Genomic DNA, 19,855 nt, shown 5'->3' with positions numbered 1-19,855 from the left:
TTGCACAGTCTTGAAACTTGTTTTTGATAAATAATTCTACTTTTTTTGTCGTGTGGTAAAACAGTGCAGACTTTTCCACTGAATCTGTCCATCGTTACTGTTGCCCAGCAAAAATATAACTTCTGAAGTCGCAATGAAGAGTGAATTAACGTCTTAACAAGACAGACCTGAGGTTTGCTGTGATGGATTACTTCACTCCAGCAAGGTTCATATCTCTGCAAGATGATTCTCATATTATACTGAATTGAATAGAAACCTTTGGTTGTAATTCAAATATTGAAATCAAAATATAGCAGTATAATATGAAAAGGACTTAAAAGTTAAGTTTTCCCATCACTAGATTTTTTATGAGGATAAACCATTCAATGCAAGAAAACTGCAAATGTGTTGTTTTTGTTGTTGTTGTTGTTGGCTGTATGACCAAACAGACAGCAAAAAATAAATTAATTGGTTGCAGATGAACAAAAAGAAATTTGCTGTATATGTGACATCATGAGAAATTAATCTTTGTCCTTCAGAGACTTGCACATATCTGCATCTTTCAGCTTTCAGACATCCGACACTTCAGAATAATCAGAAGCCACAACAGACACCAGTTCCTAGCAACTTTATTTAATGATGGGAGACAAAAAAACAAAACCGAATACACACAATCTTATGATTAAGAACATGCAAACCCGAAATACAAAACGACTTTAAGATCCACGTCATGTTGAGACAGACACACAGTGCAGAGTCACAGGACTGCTTTAATAGTCTATCATCCTTAGAAAACAAAAACAAACAAAAAGCAAGATGGTGGAAACATGAGGCAAAAAAAACAAAAAAAACTGGACGTTAAAAAAAAAACAAAAAAAACAGTAATATGGAGCATAGCCTCTTCATATTACACACATGTACATAAATACATTAGAGGCACATTCGACAGGTAATAACCACCAAACTGGTGATCACGTCAGACGTGTTTTGGACGATCTTGTCCTTCAGTCGTAAACCAAATTCTTAAGATTCATCTCAGCTTCTCTGCAGCTGCGCGTTTACAAATTCAGCGACCGAAATAGAAGAAAACTGTCAAAAAAAAAATCTGTATTCTCTCTTTTACCATAATTTTGTGATAATCAACTGCTCGTATGTTTTGTCTTCTCACCATAGTGAGTTCTTGTTGGTGGGTGTCAATGGCCAAAAGGATCACCAGGTTTCTTTTAACCTCCATCATGGAGAGAAAACACCACCGAATACTGAACTACAAGGGGGGAGAAAAAAACTGCAAAGGGGAGTTTGCAGAAGTCATATTGTTGGTTGGTGATCTTTTGTATTTCCATGACACACAGAGCTCAACATATCCGAACACAGTGAGGAATTAAAAGGTCGGGAAAAAAAATTATGAAAATCACAACACAAGACAGGGTTCCTACATACTTTTCTTGCAGTCTTTTCCCTAATGTGACGCCGCACAGTGTGAAGCTGAGGACAAGTCTCTGGAAACTTCAAGTGTGCAATTAAATGTGCACCATGACCTTTTTTTTTTCCCTCAATACTTTGTCCATTTCAACAATATTTTTAAGATGTGACACTTGTAGGAACCCTAAACATTACAAAAATTCTTGAACTCCCTCCATAAGCCGTAGTGGTTAAACTCCACCGCCAACATCCTGCATTCCACACAGTTCTTTAACTGCCTCAGTAGCATCAACAATGTCTTTCTTTCACATTCCTACGCTGCATCGAGACTTAAGTAGATCAGACGACATTAAATAAAGCATCATGACATATAAGCCGGGTGAGAAATCAAACGCAAACTAGATTGTACCTTCCTCGAGAGAACTTACTCACAAATTCTGTCAGATGAAGCTCAGATGTGATGTGAGCGAGAGCACAGTGAGGTTTTTTTTTTTTTGTCAGATCTACGTAAGAGTCTGTCGCTTAAAGCTGTAACTTGTTTAAGACGGGAGCCTTTTTCCAACAGGACAGTGTCCTGTTCATCAGTAGCACGTGCTTTACCTCAGTTATGAGACTTTAATACTGTCCCTCCTATGATCCTAAAACGTTTTAAGTGCCGACACAAACACCATACTGCTCTGTACAGGAGGAACACAGGGGCCATGACTCAAGTTTTTACTGTTTTGATCATTTCAAAACGGGATTACCGGCTTGTCCTGCACTCTCTGCAAGAGAATACTCATTACTGAATGGGGAAAAAAAAGTGCTTCTTGATAGAAAACCAACATGGCAAATTTATCAATGGACTTGATTTGGAAAAGGCCTTAACTCAAGTTCTATGAGGTATGTATGTTTATAAAACTGCCAGAATTTTAATGAGGTTTGGTGCTGTGGTTTTTCCTCATCAAGAGAGAAAGTAAATAGGAAGTACTGGAGCAAATTCAGCCAAGTGCCAATAAAATACTTATAATCTGTGTAGTTTTACTTGATTTTAAGAGCGTACAGTTCATCACAAGCATCATCATGAGACGCGACAGCATCCACGTGTTAATTACTAGTAACATTGTCGGTTGTAAGACGTCAAATTTAGATTGAATACAAATCTCTCTTGTGTAGGCTATGTTATTTTGTGGTCTATGTATACTATTAAAAACAAATATGTCACACCTAATTCATCACACATGAATATGAAGCTAAATAATTCTGTTCCGATGGCGTATCATTACCCGATAGGCCACGTAACCCCTTTATCGAGACGTGAAATGTGGATTAAAACAAAGACAAAACAACCTAACTGATCATCAAGGTTCCCCGACTTTTATCACAAAAAGTACTGAAGGTGAAGAGAAAACTGCAACGGAGCGGTGAGTCACGAAGCTAAACGAAAACAAAGGCCGTCTGAGCTGCACCCAGTACAAGCACCGTCGTCATCTCTCACATATGCCTTTTATCGAGGCCGCAGGGTTTCCCCGGGCCTCCTTCAGGGCTGACGTACTGGCTCTGTGGCCTGCAGACGGACTGAGGAGCGGCCAGACAAGAGTCCTGGTTATTCAGCAGTTTTTTCTTGTGTTTTGTTTTTTTTAGTTTTTTTTTTTTAAAAAGGCCTTGATCCTCTTTTCACGGTATTCTTCAGTGCGATGCCAGTCCAGAAGAGGTGGGAGGGGAGGTGGAGGGGAGGGGGGCGGGGGGGGGATTCTTGGCAACAGGAGGGGGAAGAGGAGGGACCATCAGTCTTCGCTTGTGTGTTCTATTGAGTCTGGGAGATAAAAACCAGTGTGTTTGAAGGTTATATTGCACTCTAAGGAATAGTAGAGACAGACAGGTGACTGGGAGGTTATTGGCTGTTGAGGGTTGTTATATGGGTGGTGAAGCGGTGTCTGCTGTTTGGCCCAGCATTGAAACACAGAGCGCAGCGAGCATTGTCTGTCCGGATCTTGAGCCGACACACAGGTACTGCAGGCAGGAGAGAAGCCTCGTCTACGAGTCCAGAGAATCAGCTGGAGAACGGAACAAGAGACAAACGGGCAGATATGAGATTACAAAGATAGACGAAAAAAGAAAAAATGGAATATTTCAATCGTTTCTTTTCTGCTCTTTGTACTTTGATCCTGCAAATAGAGGAGCTGAATTGATCGAGTTCATGAATAAACATCAGTTCGACAAAAAAAAAAAAAAACTGGAATAAGGCTGCTGTGTTATTGGGTTTGTTTTTGCCCTCAAGAAGTATCTCACACTCCAGTTTTTCATTCTCGAGACAGCCTTGATAACATTTTCTTGTTTTGATGCAATATAACCCGATCCTTAATTATAGGCCACTGCTCATGTAATTCCAGCTGTTAGAGCCACTTCCTGATGTGAGTAATTGAACCACAGGGAGGCACAAACAAACAGCAGGCAGCACTTTCATTTCATGACATCCACACTGACAGCGTGCATCAGTGAACAAAACCATTATTTCAATCCTTTTCAGAATCAGAATCATCTTTATTGGCCGAGTATGTTTACACATACGAGGACTTTGACTCAATGTACACTTTCTCAGAGACGTTTTGCAGTTGTAACGCACCGCTACGCTTTTACCCTGCGCGCTGAAAAACTGTTGAACTGGAAACTGTCCAAATAACGCATCCAGACGTGCACACGACCACAGTCTCTCTCTCTCTCTCTCCTTACCTTCCTGTGGCGGGTCGACACTGATCTCCTCCGTCTCCTCCGTGTCGTCCCTCATCTCTTCGTCTGCATCTTCCTCATCTTCCAGCTCGTTGGCGATGAGTTGACGGGCCAGCTTGATGTTCAGGCCCTCGTTGTAATGCATCTTCCTCATCATCTGAAAATGCTTCTTTTTGGCTGCAGAGGAAATAAACATTTGAACATTATCGATTTAATTTGCCAAAAGCAATGGATGTATGCTGAATTTGTGAGCGCTGGCCCATCACAACAGCTCTACACAGGCCAGATTCAGAAACGCAGGTGAAGGATTAGTTCAACAGTGTCTCACTGAGCTCATGTAATCTAATCCTTAGGATGTGAATGGGCAAACAGCGTCAGTGAGACAAAGAGAGAGAGGACACAGAGTATTTTCAGAGTATTCTGTGTTGACCCAACTGAAAAAACTAAACTCTCTAAACTTCAGAAAAAAAAAAATCAATCCTACTCTCTCTCCAACCTGAAAAAAAACTGCGGCTAACGCTGGTGTTATAACCTTCCAATAGGTGGCACAAGTTGGCATATCTAGAAGTGCTGATGCTGCAGCTCTGCAGTTGGATTATATCGATCGACTGTTCTCTTGTTTTTACCTGCATGGTCGAGATATAAATAAACAACAACAGGCGAGCTTGTAAACTCAGCTGCCAAAATGAATCCTGATGAAATAGCACATTGTGTGTGTGTGTGTGTGTGTGTGTGTGTCTGAGAGTTAACACAGACGAGCAAGGTCAGAGACAGGTCGAAAGCATACCGACACTGTGGGTGTGCGTGTGTGTATGTCTGTCTTGAGTGAAGTCAGCGAAAGGTCAAGAGCACACAGAACATTTAAGCTCTTTCTCAAAGCGATTCCTCTCCGGCTGCACTTCACTGTAGAGTGAAGTCACCCTCACAGCTTCAGAGGACACTTTGTATCAAGGTGGAGCGTATAAATAAACAGGTGAACTGTGTGATGCACTTAGCACGGTGAACGAAAAACAGTCGTTGCCATGGATACCGACAGAAACATCACACACACACACGATTATGCTCAAAATAGATAAATGATATTACTGGATTGAGGTTCAGGTCTTTTAAAGGGTGGATGTGAATTTTATTAAAAGATGTTTTAGTTTACCTTGTTCTTCAGGAGTCAGCTCTTCTTCCTCTTCCTCGCTGCTCTCCTCCTCCTCCTCCTCTTCTTTCATGAAGCGAGGCTCTGAGCCCTCTGCTGCCACCAGCCTTGAATGAAGGGAGGAAAAAGAAAGACAGACACGAAAAAGGTGATTAAAAAAAACTCCAATTAAATGCTTCTTTAGAATATTTCAGTTCCCTTTCTGCCTTTTTTTCTGTTTTGTATTTGTGGGTTGTTTTTTTTTTTTTTCAGACCTTCGTTTGAACATTTTAAATGACAATATGAACAGGATATTCTCAAAAGTTAATTTGGAGAGATTAAGGAAACTTCTGAAGAAGACATGGGAGGAACACAGATGGAGAGAGAGATATTAGGTGAGGGGGGGGGAGGAGAGAGTGGGCGCAGTGAGAGTTAGGAGATGTGTGCAAGTACTCAAGCGTGAGACAAAAATAGGAGTTACTGTCCCCCATCTTTCACACTCACAAAGAGCTTTAACAGCAGAGGAAAAAACTGAATAATGGTTTTATGGCTGAGCGGGTGGTAGCACTGAATCAGTGGAACTGCCTTGGGGAAGATCCCATTTACTGTACTACTGCTCTTCAACAAACTGGCCTGATTCACCGAGAGAAGAAGACTGTCAGTTTCAAAATGCTCCGATAATGGTATCAGATATCCAAAGCTGGTGAGGACGGAGACGGGAAGGAAGAGAGAAGGTCTAAGTGATGGATGAAAGGAAAGTGTGAGAGTGGATGTTGGGAGACGCACGACGACAAGATGACTGAAGAAAAGAGCAGCTGTTGTACTATCTGGAGGCTTTAGTGTAAAAACAATGGAAGGCGCTCTGTGTGGAAGTAAACAAAGACGGCTAATTGACTCGCAAGCCTGCAGCTAATCACTATCCTCCTCTGTGGCACACGCACTCAAACACTCCCGACTAGCTCATCCCCAACTCTGCATCGATGCGTTTTATGTAAGCATCGCGGCCCTCGACAAATACATTTCTCAGGCTCCGTTACCATCCGGAAGACAGCTCTGAGTGATAGATGTACGTTTCCACGGAGACTAGAGAGAAGTTCAAAGGTTTAGGGTGACGTTGCCGCCATCAGAGACGATGCTTGTCTAAGAGTTACTATGTGGTGATGTTATGTTATTAACTAATTATTATGTTATGAAAAAACTGTTCCTCGAGCTGTTCTCAAGCCTCAGTTCATACTTTCGTTTTTCAATGAACGCCTTTTAAAAAAACTCAAAGACATGAGGAAAGAGGAGAAGAAATGAGGAACTGAAAACACAACATGGTTTGTGGCTGTAATAGTTAATTGTGTGGCTATAAACTACACAGCACACAGCTTTCTGGACGGCTTTGTCCTGGAGGCTGCAAGCAGAGCAGCTGCTCTATTAAGCCACAGATATACTCCCCGACACCACAGACTCATAGTAGTTCTGTTTATACTACTTTCTGGAGTGCGCTCGGAGGAACGTGTTCCTTACAAGGCTTAGAAAGATCTGAGAATAAAAATCGATTCATATGTTGAATCCAGTGTTGTCCAAAATGTTTCTTTGAAGCCACTGAGACTCTTACAGACCAAAGAGGCTGTACAGTATCTACACTTTTATCAGTTTTTTATTAGAACACGGTCTTATTGGAGGGCAAGAACAATGCTGTGTTTGTTCAGGTGCGGCTAATCTTGGCTGCACCTGTAGTGTGCCTGAATGTACCGGGTTATCTTTCTACTTTGCTAAAAACCTATAATGATAAACACTGCACCAGTAACTACAGGAAATGTAAAAACAAAAGGTGTTGCAATGGTTAACATGCCTTCTTTCATCACTTACTTTCTCCCCCTCTCTCTCTCTATTGTGTGTGTGCGGGTGAGGCGAGCTGTATGTGGTGTTATTTTTAAGTGTCTTTGTTTTTTATTAAAAGGACATCAACAGTCAAAAGTCTGGTCCTCCTCCTCATCTCGTCTCCCTCCGTTCAGGTTTAATTCTTACTTTGATGCCAGGTCATCAGCTGCGAGTGCGGTGTGGCCGTCCGAGTCACTCAGCGCCCCTTCGTCCTCGTCGTCTCCGACCATCCTAGGGGGGGGGAGATATTTTTAATGAGTAAAAAAAAAAAAAAAGGCAGAATTTGTGACAAGGGAGGGATGATTGAGCAAGGCAGGAAACACAGAAACAAACAGAAACAAATTGCCTCACAGACAAGTTGACGGAGAGGATGAAGGGTGGAGAGGAAAGAGAGTGGAGAGGGAAAGGAGGACAGGAGAGAGAGCCATGAAGGGTGACCTTCCCTGCAGCACCATGACGTGTTGGATTACAAACCTGCTGAGACACTGCACCAAAACACACCAACTCAACTCCCAGAGCTCTGAACTGCCTACGTCATCATTTTAAGTGTAAATACAGTAGTGTTACACTTTATTCTTGATAGAATTTTTTTGTAATAAAGATAAAAGTTTATGTTTTTTAAAGCCTCTTAGTGAATGAATGTCTTCAGATTATCTGTTTATTGTGAAATGAATCAAACTTTATTATCAATAGAAGCAGATGAAGAAGGGAAAATGTAGTCTGAAGTCTCTGACCTGTTGTAAGGTGTGCTGGGTTCATCGATCTTCATCAGACCGTAGTCTTTGTCTGCTGGATGGTATGTGGCCAGGATGTTCATCTCGTCCCATTTCTGGGATTTCTTGCTGTAAAAGGAGAAAAAGCAGAGATAAGTAAATGAGGGCTAAATGGACAAGACCACTGCACACCAGCTACCCACCCATCCACCCACCCACCACCTCCCACCACCTCCCACAGACTCCTCAGGGGACAAGAGCGACCAGATTTAATCTAGGACTGAACGTGCCCCAGTTTTCACTCAGACAGCATTATTTTGGGAACACACAGACAAAAAAGCCCCAAAATGTCATCTGCACCAATTTGGCTGCTGACTACTTTCAGGAAGTGACATTGTATTTGCTTTTGTGTCAAGGTAAACCGTCAGGGAAGCGAGAGAGGATGAGAGTGAGCGCTGATCAGCTGTGAGTGAATAAGGTCAACAAAAAAAAAAATCAAACAACAGTCTCATCTGATACAATTGCTTTTTCAAAAAGTTGATTTTTTTTGTTTTGTTCGTCCTCCCTGTGATACACCTGCTCCTAATCCCCCAAATGGTTCAATTCTCATCTGGGGGAAAAAAGGTTGTCACCTCTACATGCTCCACCAGAGCTTTTTACGCTAAACAAAATAAACACAAATTTACACTCACTAATCCTCACTGCCGTTTCAAATCCTTTGGGGGGAAACGAACAGAAACAAAGACTAAATCGGCGCTGAGTGAGATATGTTGCTTCGGAGGATAAAGAGAACACCTGGTATTATAGCTCAGGGAAGAGGAAGCGGACACATTCGCTTGAATTCGCAGAAAAACATCATTTCACTGCCAATTAATTTACTGTAATCCTCTGGAATTTTCATTGTCTCATAAGCAGTTGCTTTTCCTAACAAACTGAGCCAAAACCTCAAGCTATGTGAAGTAATGTTAGTCACTCATTAACGCTGCATGTGCATATGTTTACATTCGTAGTAACTTTTTGAAATTTAAGCGGTGCTATTTTTAGCTCAGAGAAGGTGTATCCATCAAGCTAGTAGTACTAGACCTGAGGGCAGTTGAGTGTGTATTTTCCCCATGTTGCACCCTCAGTAAGCGGAGCGAGGTATGTAACATATGGCTCCATGTATAAATGGTCATGAAAATTGAACACTGTAAAAATGTTAATATACAGTGTTATTCAAGGTTGCTTTGTCTTGCAAAAGTTGCACGTGCTAATTGAGCTGCACCATATTGATGAATGTCAATACCCATGTCATCTAATGTGCGCTGTATGAAAGTGTCTAAATAATAATTGCACCGTTGAAATGTATGTATTGTCTTAAGGAAAGGCTTAATGAGCAGCAATTTTAGAATGAAAAAAAAAAGAACTTCAGTTTGGGACAATGTTTGTTAAGTCTGGGACAGTTGGACGTTGAATTGGGGAAAGTTGCTGGACACTGAGGAAAAAAAGTTAATTTTGAGCCCAGACGCTGCAGCAGTCTTGACCTTGTTCATGAAACAAAAAGGTCAAGTATCGAGGGAGACAGACAAGGAGAGAGAGACTAAATCCACGACCTGCTGCTGCAAGCCTCCCGTACGCCTCTCACTCAAAAACAGACATGAGTCATTAAGACTTTGCAAATACACCATATCATCCACTCTGTCCTTATTAGGCCACCGAAGAGAGGGGAATCCTGACTTCCCAAGATAAGCTGCCAATCACAAAAAGTCTATTTAAGGTATATGTTTTAAAGTCTTCATATTATTTGTGACAAACTGTATGCCTCAAGCACTCCAAACTGTTTTTTTCAGAAAATCAATTTTAGGTAGGGGTGTCCTGTACCACTTCATTACCTGCAGGGAACAATGACCAGTGACTGACACACACACACACACACATGCGCATGCAGGTTGGTCAATAAATCAATTCATTTGGTTGCGGATGCTGAGCAAAGTCAATTTCCCTGGATGCTACACCAGCTCTGGCAGGAGTTTGTTTTGATATTCAAGCTTTACTTAACAAGCTTGAATATACCTTAAGAGCTAAACACATAAATGAAAAAGCAAATGTATATACAATGTTGATTTTCAGTGTCAGTCAGTGAGAGCAGAGTAGCCAGAAAAGGGTTAGAAAAGGTCGATATGGAGGTGACTGCAATGAAGTCAGGAAATAATTAAGTTTGGAATGTTTTCAGTCAGACGTATGCACATTAGTTAACACGAAAGCAGCTGTCCTTTACAGGTAGCAAGGTGGCCCAGTGGTTTGATAAACCATTCTGTAAATAGGTACAGGCTAATGTTGTCCATCCTGATTAAATGTCCTTGACAAACATACTGAAAACTGAACATGCACACTCATCAGGGTCTGAAATTAACACCCGCCAAGAGCCAAATGCGGGTAGATTTTTCATTTGGCGAGTAAATCTCAGAAGGCTAACACTATATGTGTTTTTTATGCGCATCTAAACAGTGCCGTGAAACTGCAGGGGCGTTCAAGACAGTCCGAGGTGAAGGAACACCAGCCACAAGCCGTCTCCAGTGCTCCTAGTTTTACCAAAAAGAAAATCTACCCATGTTTGGCACTTGGCAATACCTTATTATCTCAATGAAATGTACTAAAACTAATGTATATGTGACACAAAGGGGCAACTTATTATTTTGGTCAGTAAAAAATACGCTTAGCCAGTGGATTTTTTCCATCTACCAGTCCATTTGGCAGATGGGTCGGGTCAAACAGCAGCCACTAAAATGCTCGTACAAACATTTATGTACATCAAGACTGATTTATGAAAAGTACATTTTCAGTGTTCAGAGGGTTTGAAGATCTACACAACATATGAACAACCACGCAACCTTTCCATTTTAAAAAAAAACTGATAGTAAAACTGTGATTATGATGCTTTTCTGTGATAAAAGGAAAAATACATGGTTGGGTGAATTTGCTTTACTGAAAACACACATGACCCGTGACGGACAATCATGCAGGTTTATAAAGAGCATATCTAAGTCTTAAAACTATTATGGCATTGTTCTAGCATTATTTTTACTCAATTTAATATCCTGCTGTTAACAAACAAGACAGGAAAAATAAGCCATTAGACAGAGGTAATAAGGCCAGATCAGATGAGAACACCACTCCTGAGATTTTCTCATCAAAAAGGCCCAAATAGCAACCCTGAGCAACCCTCCTAATCTGGAAAAGTGTGTGTTACACTGACTTTGTTTATATGAACACTATTATTCCAAATATGCAAATATTCCAAATTTGATACAGGTCATGTAAACAGCATATTCCGTTTGGATTTTCCGAATTAGGCCTTATTCCGAATGTGGCATTTTCTGATGAAGACATGTGGGATATGCCGATATTATTTGGATTTTAGGAGCATTCTTTGGACATGTATACAGCACATTCAGCATATACGTCTCAACTGGGGTTTTTAACTGCAGTTTGAGACACACTGCTTCTTGCCTGTTTACATCAGCTCTGTGTGTTGTAAACAAACCAACTAGCCAACAGTTTGCAGAGCTGGGATAGAGACGCATGACGGGTTGGTTGTGTAACGCACCCCTGCGCAGGCAAAATGACATGCTGGAGTGGGAAGGCAGACAGAGGAGAGGAATGAGAGGAGAGAGGAGAGCTGTTCAGGGAGGGCTGGAAAAACAGAGCGCGCCTTCTCCATGACGGGGACGGAGGGGATTTGTTATTATCCTGACATGCAGCCATTGACTGACGGTGACGACTCGGTGTGATGCACCAAAAACACTCGGCAGTGTAGTAAACATCATGGGACGACCGAGGTACTGGATGTGCCTGTAACTATAAATTTATATCAGTCATATCAATATCACTTATAAATATCAGGCAGCAGCTCACTAATGTTTTTCACCTTGCTGGTTCACTTTATTACAGAGATCTTGTGAGTCCTGTTCTCACTTGAGCAGAGGGAAACCCTGAAAACCCTTTGCATGTAAACCAATATTCATTTTCATTAGTCATGTAAACAGATTAGTAGGAATAAGGGCAAAAAACTGAATATTTTGTGTATGTTAATGTTAGTGTTAATAAGTCTGTTTCAGTGTGTGTGTGTGTGTGGTTGCACAACACATCCTAGGAGCAGCCAACCAAACATGTTCTGTTTCCACTAAACCGCAGTTGCCCTTAAATCCACTCCGATCCGCTCACTCATTCAGAAGAAATCACTACTAAAACTGTAATACAGTGATGATGCACCTGCCTCTGCTAGGAAAAAAAAAAAAAAAAAAAAACACAGGACAGCAGTGACTACTAGCAAACACTAAATATAGAGCTGTATCTCTTATGTGATGATGACTATTACTCGAGGGTGGTCAACAGCTGGTGACATAACGCTTCAGGAAAACTCATTAAATAGAGTGAGTCATCACTGAGAGCTGAGCTGCGCTATCAGGTAGCATAGTCAGAGGGGAGTGGAAAGGTCCAGCCCTACAGACTAACAACTGAACCCACCGATAGTAACGGCAGCAACAGTGGAGACAATAGCTGGCAGAAAAGCACTAAATATCATCCCGCTACCGGATACTGAATCAAGCCAAAAGCAGCAGCCGCACGGGAAACACTCATCAATTTTGCTTGTGGCTTGAAAGTTAGTTGTCTTTCTGTCTTATCCTCAAAAAAAGCTATTAAAGTTAAACACTTACGGTGAGTTTGAAGAACTTCACAGCCTCACAAAGCTTAAGACTGTGGACCATAACATAGGTGATTGTATTGACAAGAGTATTTTATCACAGTGGAGGTTGTAAAAAAAAAAACAAAACAAAAAAAAAACAAGTTGAGATGAAACAAACACACAGAACTATTATTGGACTGCTATTTTGGTTGAGTAACATAATTCAAAGCCAAATCGGTTCCCTTTTAATCAACTCTCTGCCAATTATTTGTTTCAAAGGCTTTTTTGAGACACCGCCATCTGGAAGTACCTAAAATGACTTTGATGTCGGTTTAAACAGGGTTCTTTTAGAGTGATTTACTTCACCTTTGAATTTATGTGTTTTTCTACCACGTAGAAAATAAACAGGCACGAAAGAAGCTGGCTGTATGTAAGGTACATGACATTGTCACTGACTACAATTGTTTTTTGTCTGAGCTTCCAGCCAGTGTCTTAATTTTTTGATAGCGTGCTTGGCTAGAGATAAAAAATAACCTACATTTTAGTATTACTTTTTTAGAGGGGTGGGTGCTTTTCTATTTGAGATTTTCTGCCTTTTTTCCTGCAGTCTTTGATGTACGCTCCACACAAGTGCAAATCACTGCTTCTTCTGCTCCTTCCTTAGTGACCACAGTAGGCGATTACACAGAGTTTGATAGATAGCCAGCTAGATTTAGGACTAAAACGGCTTCTTAAGCCCCTGTCATCTGTCCAGGCGGTAGAGAAAAAGTGCATCAGGGGAGGAACAGAGTAAGGATGAGGGAATATGAAAGGAGGGGAGTGGTGCACATTGACTCCACTAGCCACATCTATGGTCATGGTAAGCGATGTAGTAAAATTAGTGTCGGGAGAATCTGAATCTAAAAAAAAGAGCCAAAAGGTCAAATGTTCAGCTGAAAACCTGCAGCGACAACAATTCATGATTTCAAATGTCAGATGTTGAGTAAAGTTTGCATTTCATTTTAACAAAATTACACCCAGAGTCACTATAACATACTGAATACAAATAATAAAAAGGAAGACAATAGCAGAAGTAATTTTTATCAGTTTTACTGCTTTGCTCAGGCAGTTATGACGGACATTCAGACACCTGTCGATTCATCAATACAGACACTGTATCAATTTTCCTCAACAGACCTCATATGACCCACACAGAGAAGGGTAAACTGAGTGGTCTGAATGGTATTTTTCTCTACACATTATAGAAAGACAGATTCATTGCCTGCCAGTCAAACCGTCTATCACGCAGTCAGGATGAGGTTCGCAAGACAGTAAAGGAGAGATCGAGTTTCATGGAAGCGTCCATGAATTATCTATGACTGGGTGTACGGCTCATACATCAAGGTTGGCTTAATAATACTGGGTGATTGAAGGGATAACAAAAAGTGACCGTTTCTAATGCGGTAAAATAGTGACCAAGGCCCTACAGTGCTCTACGAGGCCACAGGAAATGACTTAGAAGTTTGTGTCCTGTACAGAAGTGAATTATGTTGGATCGTATAAAGTGGAATCTGTGTGATTTGTGTTTGTTTGAAATCTAAGAAAACACTAAAGAAGTACTTTGTAGAGCAGGATAAACACACAGAAAAGGAGCAGCGAGGGGAAATGAACAAATTTGAGGTGGGTTCCTGTATGACCCGACATGTCCGACGTCATCGTGGGATCAGTAAAGTTTCATTTTCTCATATCTTTATATCTTTGATTACACAGGAAAGCTGTATTGTTTACATGCAGACAGGTTCTGGACCAAATGAATGCTGGATGGGAGGTATTTGTAGAGCTTGGTCAGGATATCCTTTGGATACTATAGAATGAGCCAGGAAGGCAATGTGATTTGTTCCACACAGATAAGTAGGGAAACATGTTTGGGCTGTTGTCAGGCTCAGTATGAGCTTCAAACAAAAAGGTAGGAATGAAGCTTTCCAATCTTCAAGCTTCGGTGTAAAAAAAAAAGCATAAAATATCTTCGAGGCAAATTCCTTACTATGCACAGTGCCTGAGTAGTCAAGACATGACAGGCTCTATGCTAAATTTTTAGCATTCTGGACAGAGGCTGACATTGTTTAGGTAGGTCACAATCAACAATCAAATTGCACGGTAAGGAGCTAAAGATGTAATAAAAATAAGAAAGAAATCATTAAAATATGAAATAATAAAATGTATTAATTGTCAGAGTAGGAGCATGTACAGGTATAAGACCATGTGTTCTGTGTATGCATACAGACTAATAAGCGTGTCAAGGTACTGTGTGTGTGTGTGTGTGTGTGTGTGTGTGTGTGTGTGTAACCGGGAGCTGAGCTGGGGGGCTTTAAACCGGGAGCTGACAGTGGCAGCATGGTACAGCATGGTCAGCCCTGGTTCCTATCATCTCTGAGGATTTTGTGCTGCACACAGGATCCTTCCAGAAAACTCTTTTTCCCTTTACGTCCTCGTCACTCAAAGAGAGGCTATTTTGGTATCAACACAGAAAAAAAAAAGCTCGATACGCTGTTGGGAATGGAATTCGCTAATAACCGCCGTCCCTCTTTGGCCTAATTTCTCACGCTGCAGCTCAGAAAGGACTTTTGCTAGTGTTTAGTCCTCCTGGATAAATGACTAATTCAACTTTAACTAATCTAAGAATGGCTGATTACCTCCTGCAGTGACTGAGAGGACAAAGGGAGAAAATGATCATGAAGCTGATAAAATGATTTTGATATTGATATTGATATATATATATATATATTGCACATTGTAATCTGCACATTAATCTAAATAGCTTTCACTGTGTTAAAGCACGGTATGATAAATGTGACTGTATTTTTCAAATGACTCATAATTTAAACCAGATCTAATTATTATGGGATTTTATCTTAATGATTCTACTGAAAGATGATAGACCACAATATACTGTCCGGACCACCTGTTGCACTAGAATGAATCTCTCGCAGCATTTGGCAGGTGGGTGGTGTTAATTTTTCACCCTGACTATAAATTAGCCAAATTTCAACTCATGCAAAGTCTTTGTATGTTTGTGTATTTATTTTTTGGACTTTATCACTGACATATTTTAAGCCCCATTTGCTGGCAACATGTTTCTAATCGTGCTCTCTTGTTTAATAGTGTGTGTGTCTGTGTGTGCATGCGTGCGTGCGTGCCTGTGTGTGTGTGTGTGTGTGTCTTGCCTTACTAGTTTCCAGTTTCTGTCTTTAAAGCTGATTAGCAGATGTGCTTGGCAGTGACGTACCCTTTTTCAAGGGCACTTTTAAAGGTTCAGACCCTGATGGGATTTGCTCACCTTTACTTGTATCTGGCTGTGATAAAACATACTTGAACGTAATCACTGATGGACCTCTATAAGGCTGATCTGGGGCATTATGTCTTGCTACCACAGTGAACGTATCAGTGCCAATAATATCAATGCATAGGTGATGCAAAGGCTCCAGAGAGAGAAACCCAAAACAAGCTCTAACACTAGTCTGACACCAAGCGCCTACTAGACAACAGAACAGCTGATTTAGCAGCCACAGACAAGTGTCAAGAATCTGCATATCAGCACATCATAATGAAACCTAGCCACACCCCGAACTTTGGGACTGTTGGCACACTCCTATTTCATTGACCTGCGAGGCTCTTGACCTCATCTGGGACGTCTTGTTGCCAATGCACACACTTGATACTTTGGTCAGGAATCCTCTACTGTGAGTGGCTGAATGAGTCGAACTGTCATCCTGGCCAACTTCAGTAGGGAAATTACATCAAACAATGGGAGGTGTTCTCTGACAGAAAATCTAATGGGAATCTGGACTAAAGGGACCACAAGCATACCTATAGTGAACTCAGGGATGCAGGGGATTTGACTGCAGTTACAATGATAACATGAATATTCAAAGGCAGTCTTATGAAATTGGTGAACTACAGTAGATGTAAATGTAAGATTTTCAGATCAGAATAGCCTTTAAAGGGATAGTGAACCACAGATTGTTGCCTCTTTTGATCCAGACTGATGCTTCAGCGACAGCCAGTGTAACAGCCAGTAACACAACTGTCAGTGTCAGATGAAACTTATTCGATGTTAATACCCTTAATTTTGAAAGAAAGAAAAAAGACGACTTGTGGCTGATAAATATACTGGAAATTACCTTGATCCAGAACAGAGATGGTAGAGATCCTGATCACTGTAATGGAACTTGTAGCAAACAATATACGATACAATACATTGTTTATCTCACCGTCTAAATGTTTTTTTATATATATACAGCAATCAAAGTTTGAAAGAGCCACAGTCCATTTTAGTGCCTTAAATAGATAGAAAATATGTTCTATTAGAACATATAGTTAGAGCTGCAACTAATGGTTATTTTCAGCATGGAGTAATCTGTCGATTACATTTTCGATTAATCGATTAGTTGTTTGGTCTTTTTGGTTCTCCATTTTCAGACATTTGATTGTCTGAAAATCTAGATCACTGTTTCCCAAAGCTCAAGATGACATCCTCCAATGTCTTCTTTTGTCTCAACCAACAGTCCACAACCAAGAGATATTCAAATCACTTTTTATTTATATAGCTCAGTATCAGAAATCACAAATTTGCCACAATCTACTGCAATACAACATCCTCTATCCTTAGACCCTCACTTTGAATAAGAAAAAATAAAGAAAAACTTTAACAGGAGAAAATATCCCATTTACTGTCATAGAAGACCGAATAAACCAGGAAATATTCACATTTAAGAAGCTGAAACCAGAAGATTTGGACATTTTTTCTTAAAAATAGAATAACTCAAAATGATGAATCAATTATCAAAACAGTTGGCAACTAATTGATTAATCGACTAATCTTTGCAGCTCTAACTTACATATGTATAGTGTTGAAAAACTTAACGGCGTTTAAATAATTGAAGTATAAATAACTTAGCTAACGTTACACACATCCTGACAGGTATAACACTAATGTAATGGTAAGTTATGTATGCATATGTACAAGAAAGCGTGACCTCTGTTTCAGTGGATGTTAATTCTGCCCTATTATGGTAGTTAACAGTTGGCTGGAGGTTGTCATTGTTTAACGTTATTCCTACCCATCTTTATTTGCCACTAAACTAGTTTATGATGAGAGTTTCATGGTTATACATATTAAAAAACTAATGCTATGGTGTGAATGATTGTCAGCAACCGTTACAATCCCATTAACTACTGTCATTTCGTCATTATTACAACAGGTGACACAACACCTAGCGAACAAGCTAATCTGGAAAACAGCTCTCGGTGGGTGAAGGACTAGTTAACGTTAGCTTTTCGTTACACACAATTTTAACACTAATAGTCGCAAGAGATAACCAGAGGATTCGGTTCTCTACAAACATCTGACAGCCAAAGATAGGACTTTTACGTTATAGTTAGCCTGACAGGGGAGTAACGTCAGAGAGGCTAACTAGTGTGGAGCTAGCTAGCGTTACCTGGCCACCAGCCTCCCGACAGCTAGATAAGCAGAAAACTTACTGCTGGTCCTCCTCCGAGAGTCCATGGGATTGTTCGGGGTTCTCTGCTTGAACCTCATCGGGAAGTGATTTGACGTTTGTCCCGCTGTTCCTGTTTTTCAGGATGCCTTTTATCGGCCGGGGAGCTGCCATTCCCACGCGCGTTGACTGTCACACCGGCTGGCTTAACGTAAATGTTTCTCCTCAGCTGATTTTCTGCTCCTGTGATTTCTTCTACTCAGTATCCAAAGTCAGGATCAGTTTCAAACACGCTCGTCGTCATAACTCAATGCTCCTCTGTAAGCTCAGGAGAAACCTAGGCAGGATCCCTGGTGCACCGGCAGTTCAGCATTTCTGCTCCGGTTGCTCGCCGACTGGCGGGGCAACAGCACTACCAGCGGGTCGGATATGCTCATAACATCGCGAGATTTGGAACGAGATTTCCACTGCTCTGTAAAAATAGTGATCTGCTGCCTTCAAGCGCTCGGATATTTCTGCCATGTAGGGTGGCATGTAAGTGGTTTTGTTTGAAAATTTATTTGTAGGCTGCAAAATCAGCAGTGTTTTGATGTGTTATTTTATTTTTTGAGAACAATGCATGAATGCACACAGGAGCCCGAAGTTTCTAATGAATGGGAGGAGGAGAAAATGTGCATAAATATATATATAAAACAGTCAACCTCTTGTTGTAGAAAACGTTATAGTTTGCTCCTTCACAAAGAAATGGAGGCTGCTGGAGGATGGAGGCTCATGGGCAGTGGTGGAAGAAGTACTCAGATCCTTTGGTTAAGTAAAAGTAGCAATACCACAATGTAGATACTCTTTTACAAGTAAAAGTCTTGCTTTTACTTAAGTACAGAAGTATCATCAGCTAGATTTATTTAAAGATCCCTTTCAGACATGTTTTAAGACATAAAATCGTCTCCTTGGAAAACTAAGCTGAGTCTGACATGTCCATTTGTTTGGGAAATATTGGAGAATTTTACTCTTTGGGCCTTGAACAGTTAATACAGTTAAACTATTTGAGACGTTTAGAGGGAAAATGTCTCTTTGGTGGAACTGCTAACAGCTCATAAACATGAGTTACAACTACACACTGATTTAATAGAGGAGCTCACGGGACAAAAAGTTTGTGAACTACTGGATTAATCTTTAACAGTGCAGTGTAATTTATACATTTATCATGTATTATTTTATGAAAATTTTGATTCTGAGCATCTAAAGCTGTCAAATTAATCTAGTGGAGTAAAAAGTACAATATTTCCCTCTGAAATGATGTGAAGAAGCATAAAATACAGTAGTAAAGTACAAGTACCTTAAAATTGTACTTAAATACAGTACTTGAGTAAATGTACTTTGTTACATTCCACCACTGCTCATGTAGGATGCTTGAATTCAAGGCAAGTTTCATAAATTTTCAAAAGAGAAAAATGTATCAAAGTTTCATAAATTTTCAAAAGAGAAAAATGTATCAAAAGGAAAGCGCTCCTGCTGCATATAATCCACCTCTCTGATATCTATCTGTATGCTCAGCATGTACCAAGCTTTCAGTATATTTCAGTGGTATATTTCTGTCACATTGCTCATGCACGTACCATTCAAGCTCAGGAGCTTCTGTTGTTTTTGCCCCTTCAGCTCTTCTATTTTACAGTTAATGAAATATTTGTTTATACATTTATTTTTTTACAAAGTTTAGATGTTATTATATTTTAATGTAAATTTTAATTGATTTTACCTCCTTGAAGAACAGTGGATCTGCAACCACTAAAATATTACAGCGTTTTGAACATCCTGCTCTCTCCATCTAACAGAACTGCCCTTTTGTCCTTATTGATATTTTATTGGTGTACATTTTTTAATGATCCCTGTCTGC

The 19,855-nt window shown here is 40.4% G+C and overlaps 1 protein-coding gene across 1 annotated transcript; it reads right to left on the bottom strand.

Annotated features, from left to right (window-relative positions):
- Positions 1 to 592: 592 nt before the first annotated feature.
- On the bottom strand, positions 593 to 18,354 carry ppp1r2 (protein phosphatase 1, regulatory (inhibitor) subunit 2). The gene is made up of 6 exons (XM_067596768.1): positions 18,005 to 18,354; positions 7,840 to 7,947; positions 7,253 to 7,336; positions 5,261 to 5,364; positions 4,114 to 4,287; positions 593 to 3,437 (listed from the first exon to the last, which is right to left on the bottom strand). The coding sequence occupies exons 1-6, from the start codon at positions 18,133 to 18,135 to the stop codon at positions 3,418 to 3,420; spliced, it is 621 nt and encodes a 206-aa protein (XP_067452869.1). The 5' UTR covers positions 18,136 to 18,354; the 3' UTR covers positions 593 to 3,417.
- Positions 18,355 to 19,855: the final 1,501 nt, after the last annotated feature.

The sequence above is a fragment of the Thunnus thynnus genome, chromosome 8 (genome assembly GCF_963924715.1).
Source record: "Thunnus thynnus chromosome 8, fThuThy2.1, whole genome shotgun sequence".
NCBI lineage: Eukaryota > Metazoa > Chordata > Actinopteri > Scombriformes > Scombridae > Thunnus > Thunnus thynnus.
Note: the sequence above shows the minus strand (reverse complement) of the source record. Positions and strands in the feature narration are given on the sequence as shown.

What these genes read in the sequence shown, in the direction of transcription:
- ppp1r2 (XM_067596768.1), bottom strand. Translation starts at nt 18,135, where the DNA reads ATGGCAGCTCCCCGGCCGATAAAAGGCATCCTGAAAAACAGGAACAGC. An exon ending in CTCTCGGAGGAGGACCAGCA is followed by an intron (nt 7,948 to 18,004) that starts GTAAGTTTTCTG and finishes CTCCTTTTACAG; the next exon opens with CAAGAAATCCCAGAAATGGG. An exon ending in GCTGACTCCTGAAGAACAAG is followed by an intron (nt 4,288 to 5,260) that starts GTAAACTAAAAC and finishes TTTCCTCTGCAG; the next exon opens with CCAAAAAGAAGCATTTTCAG.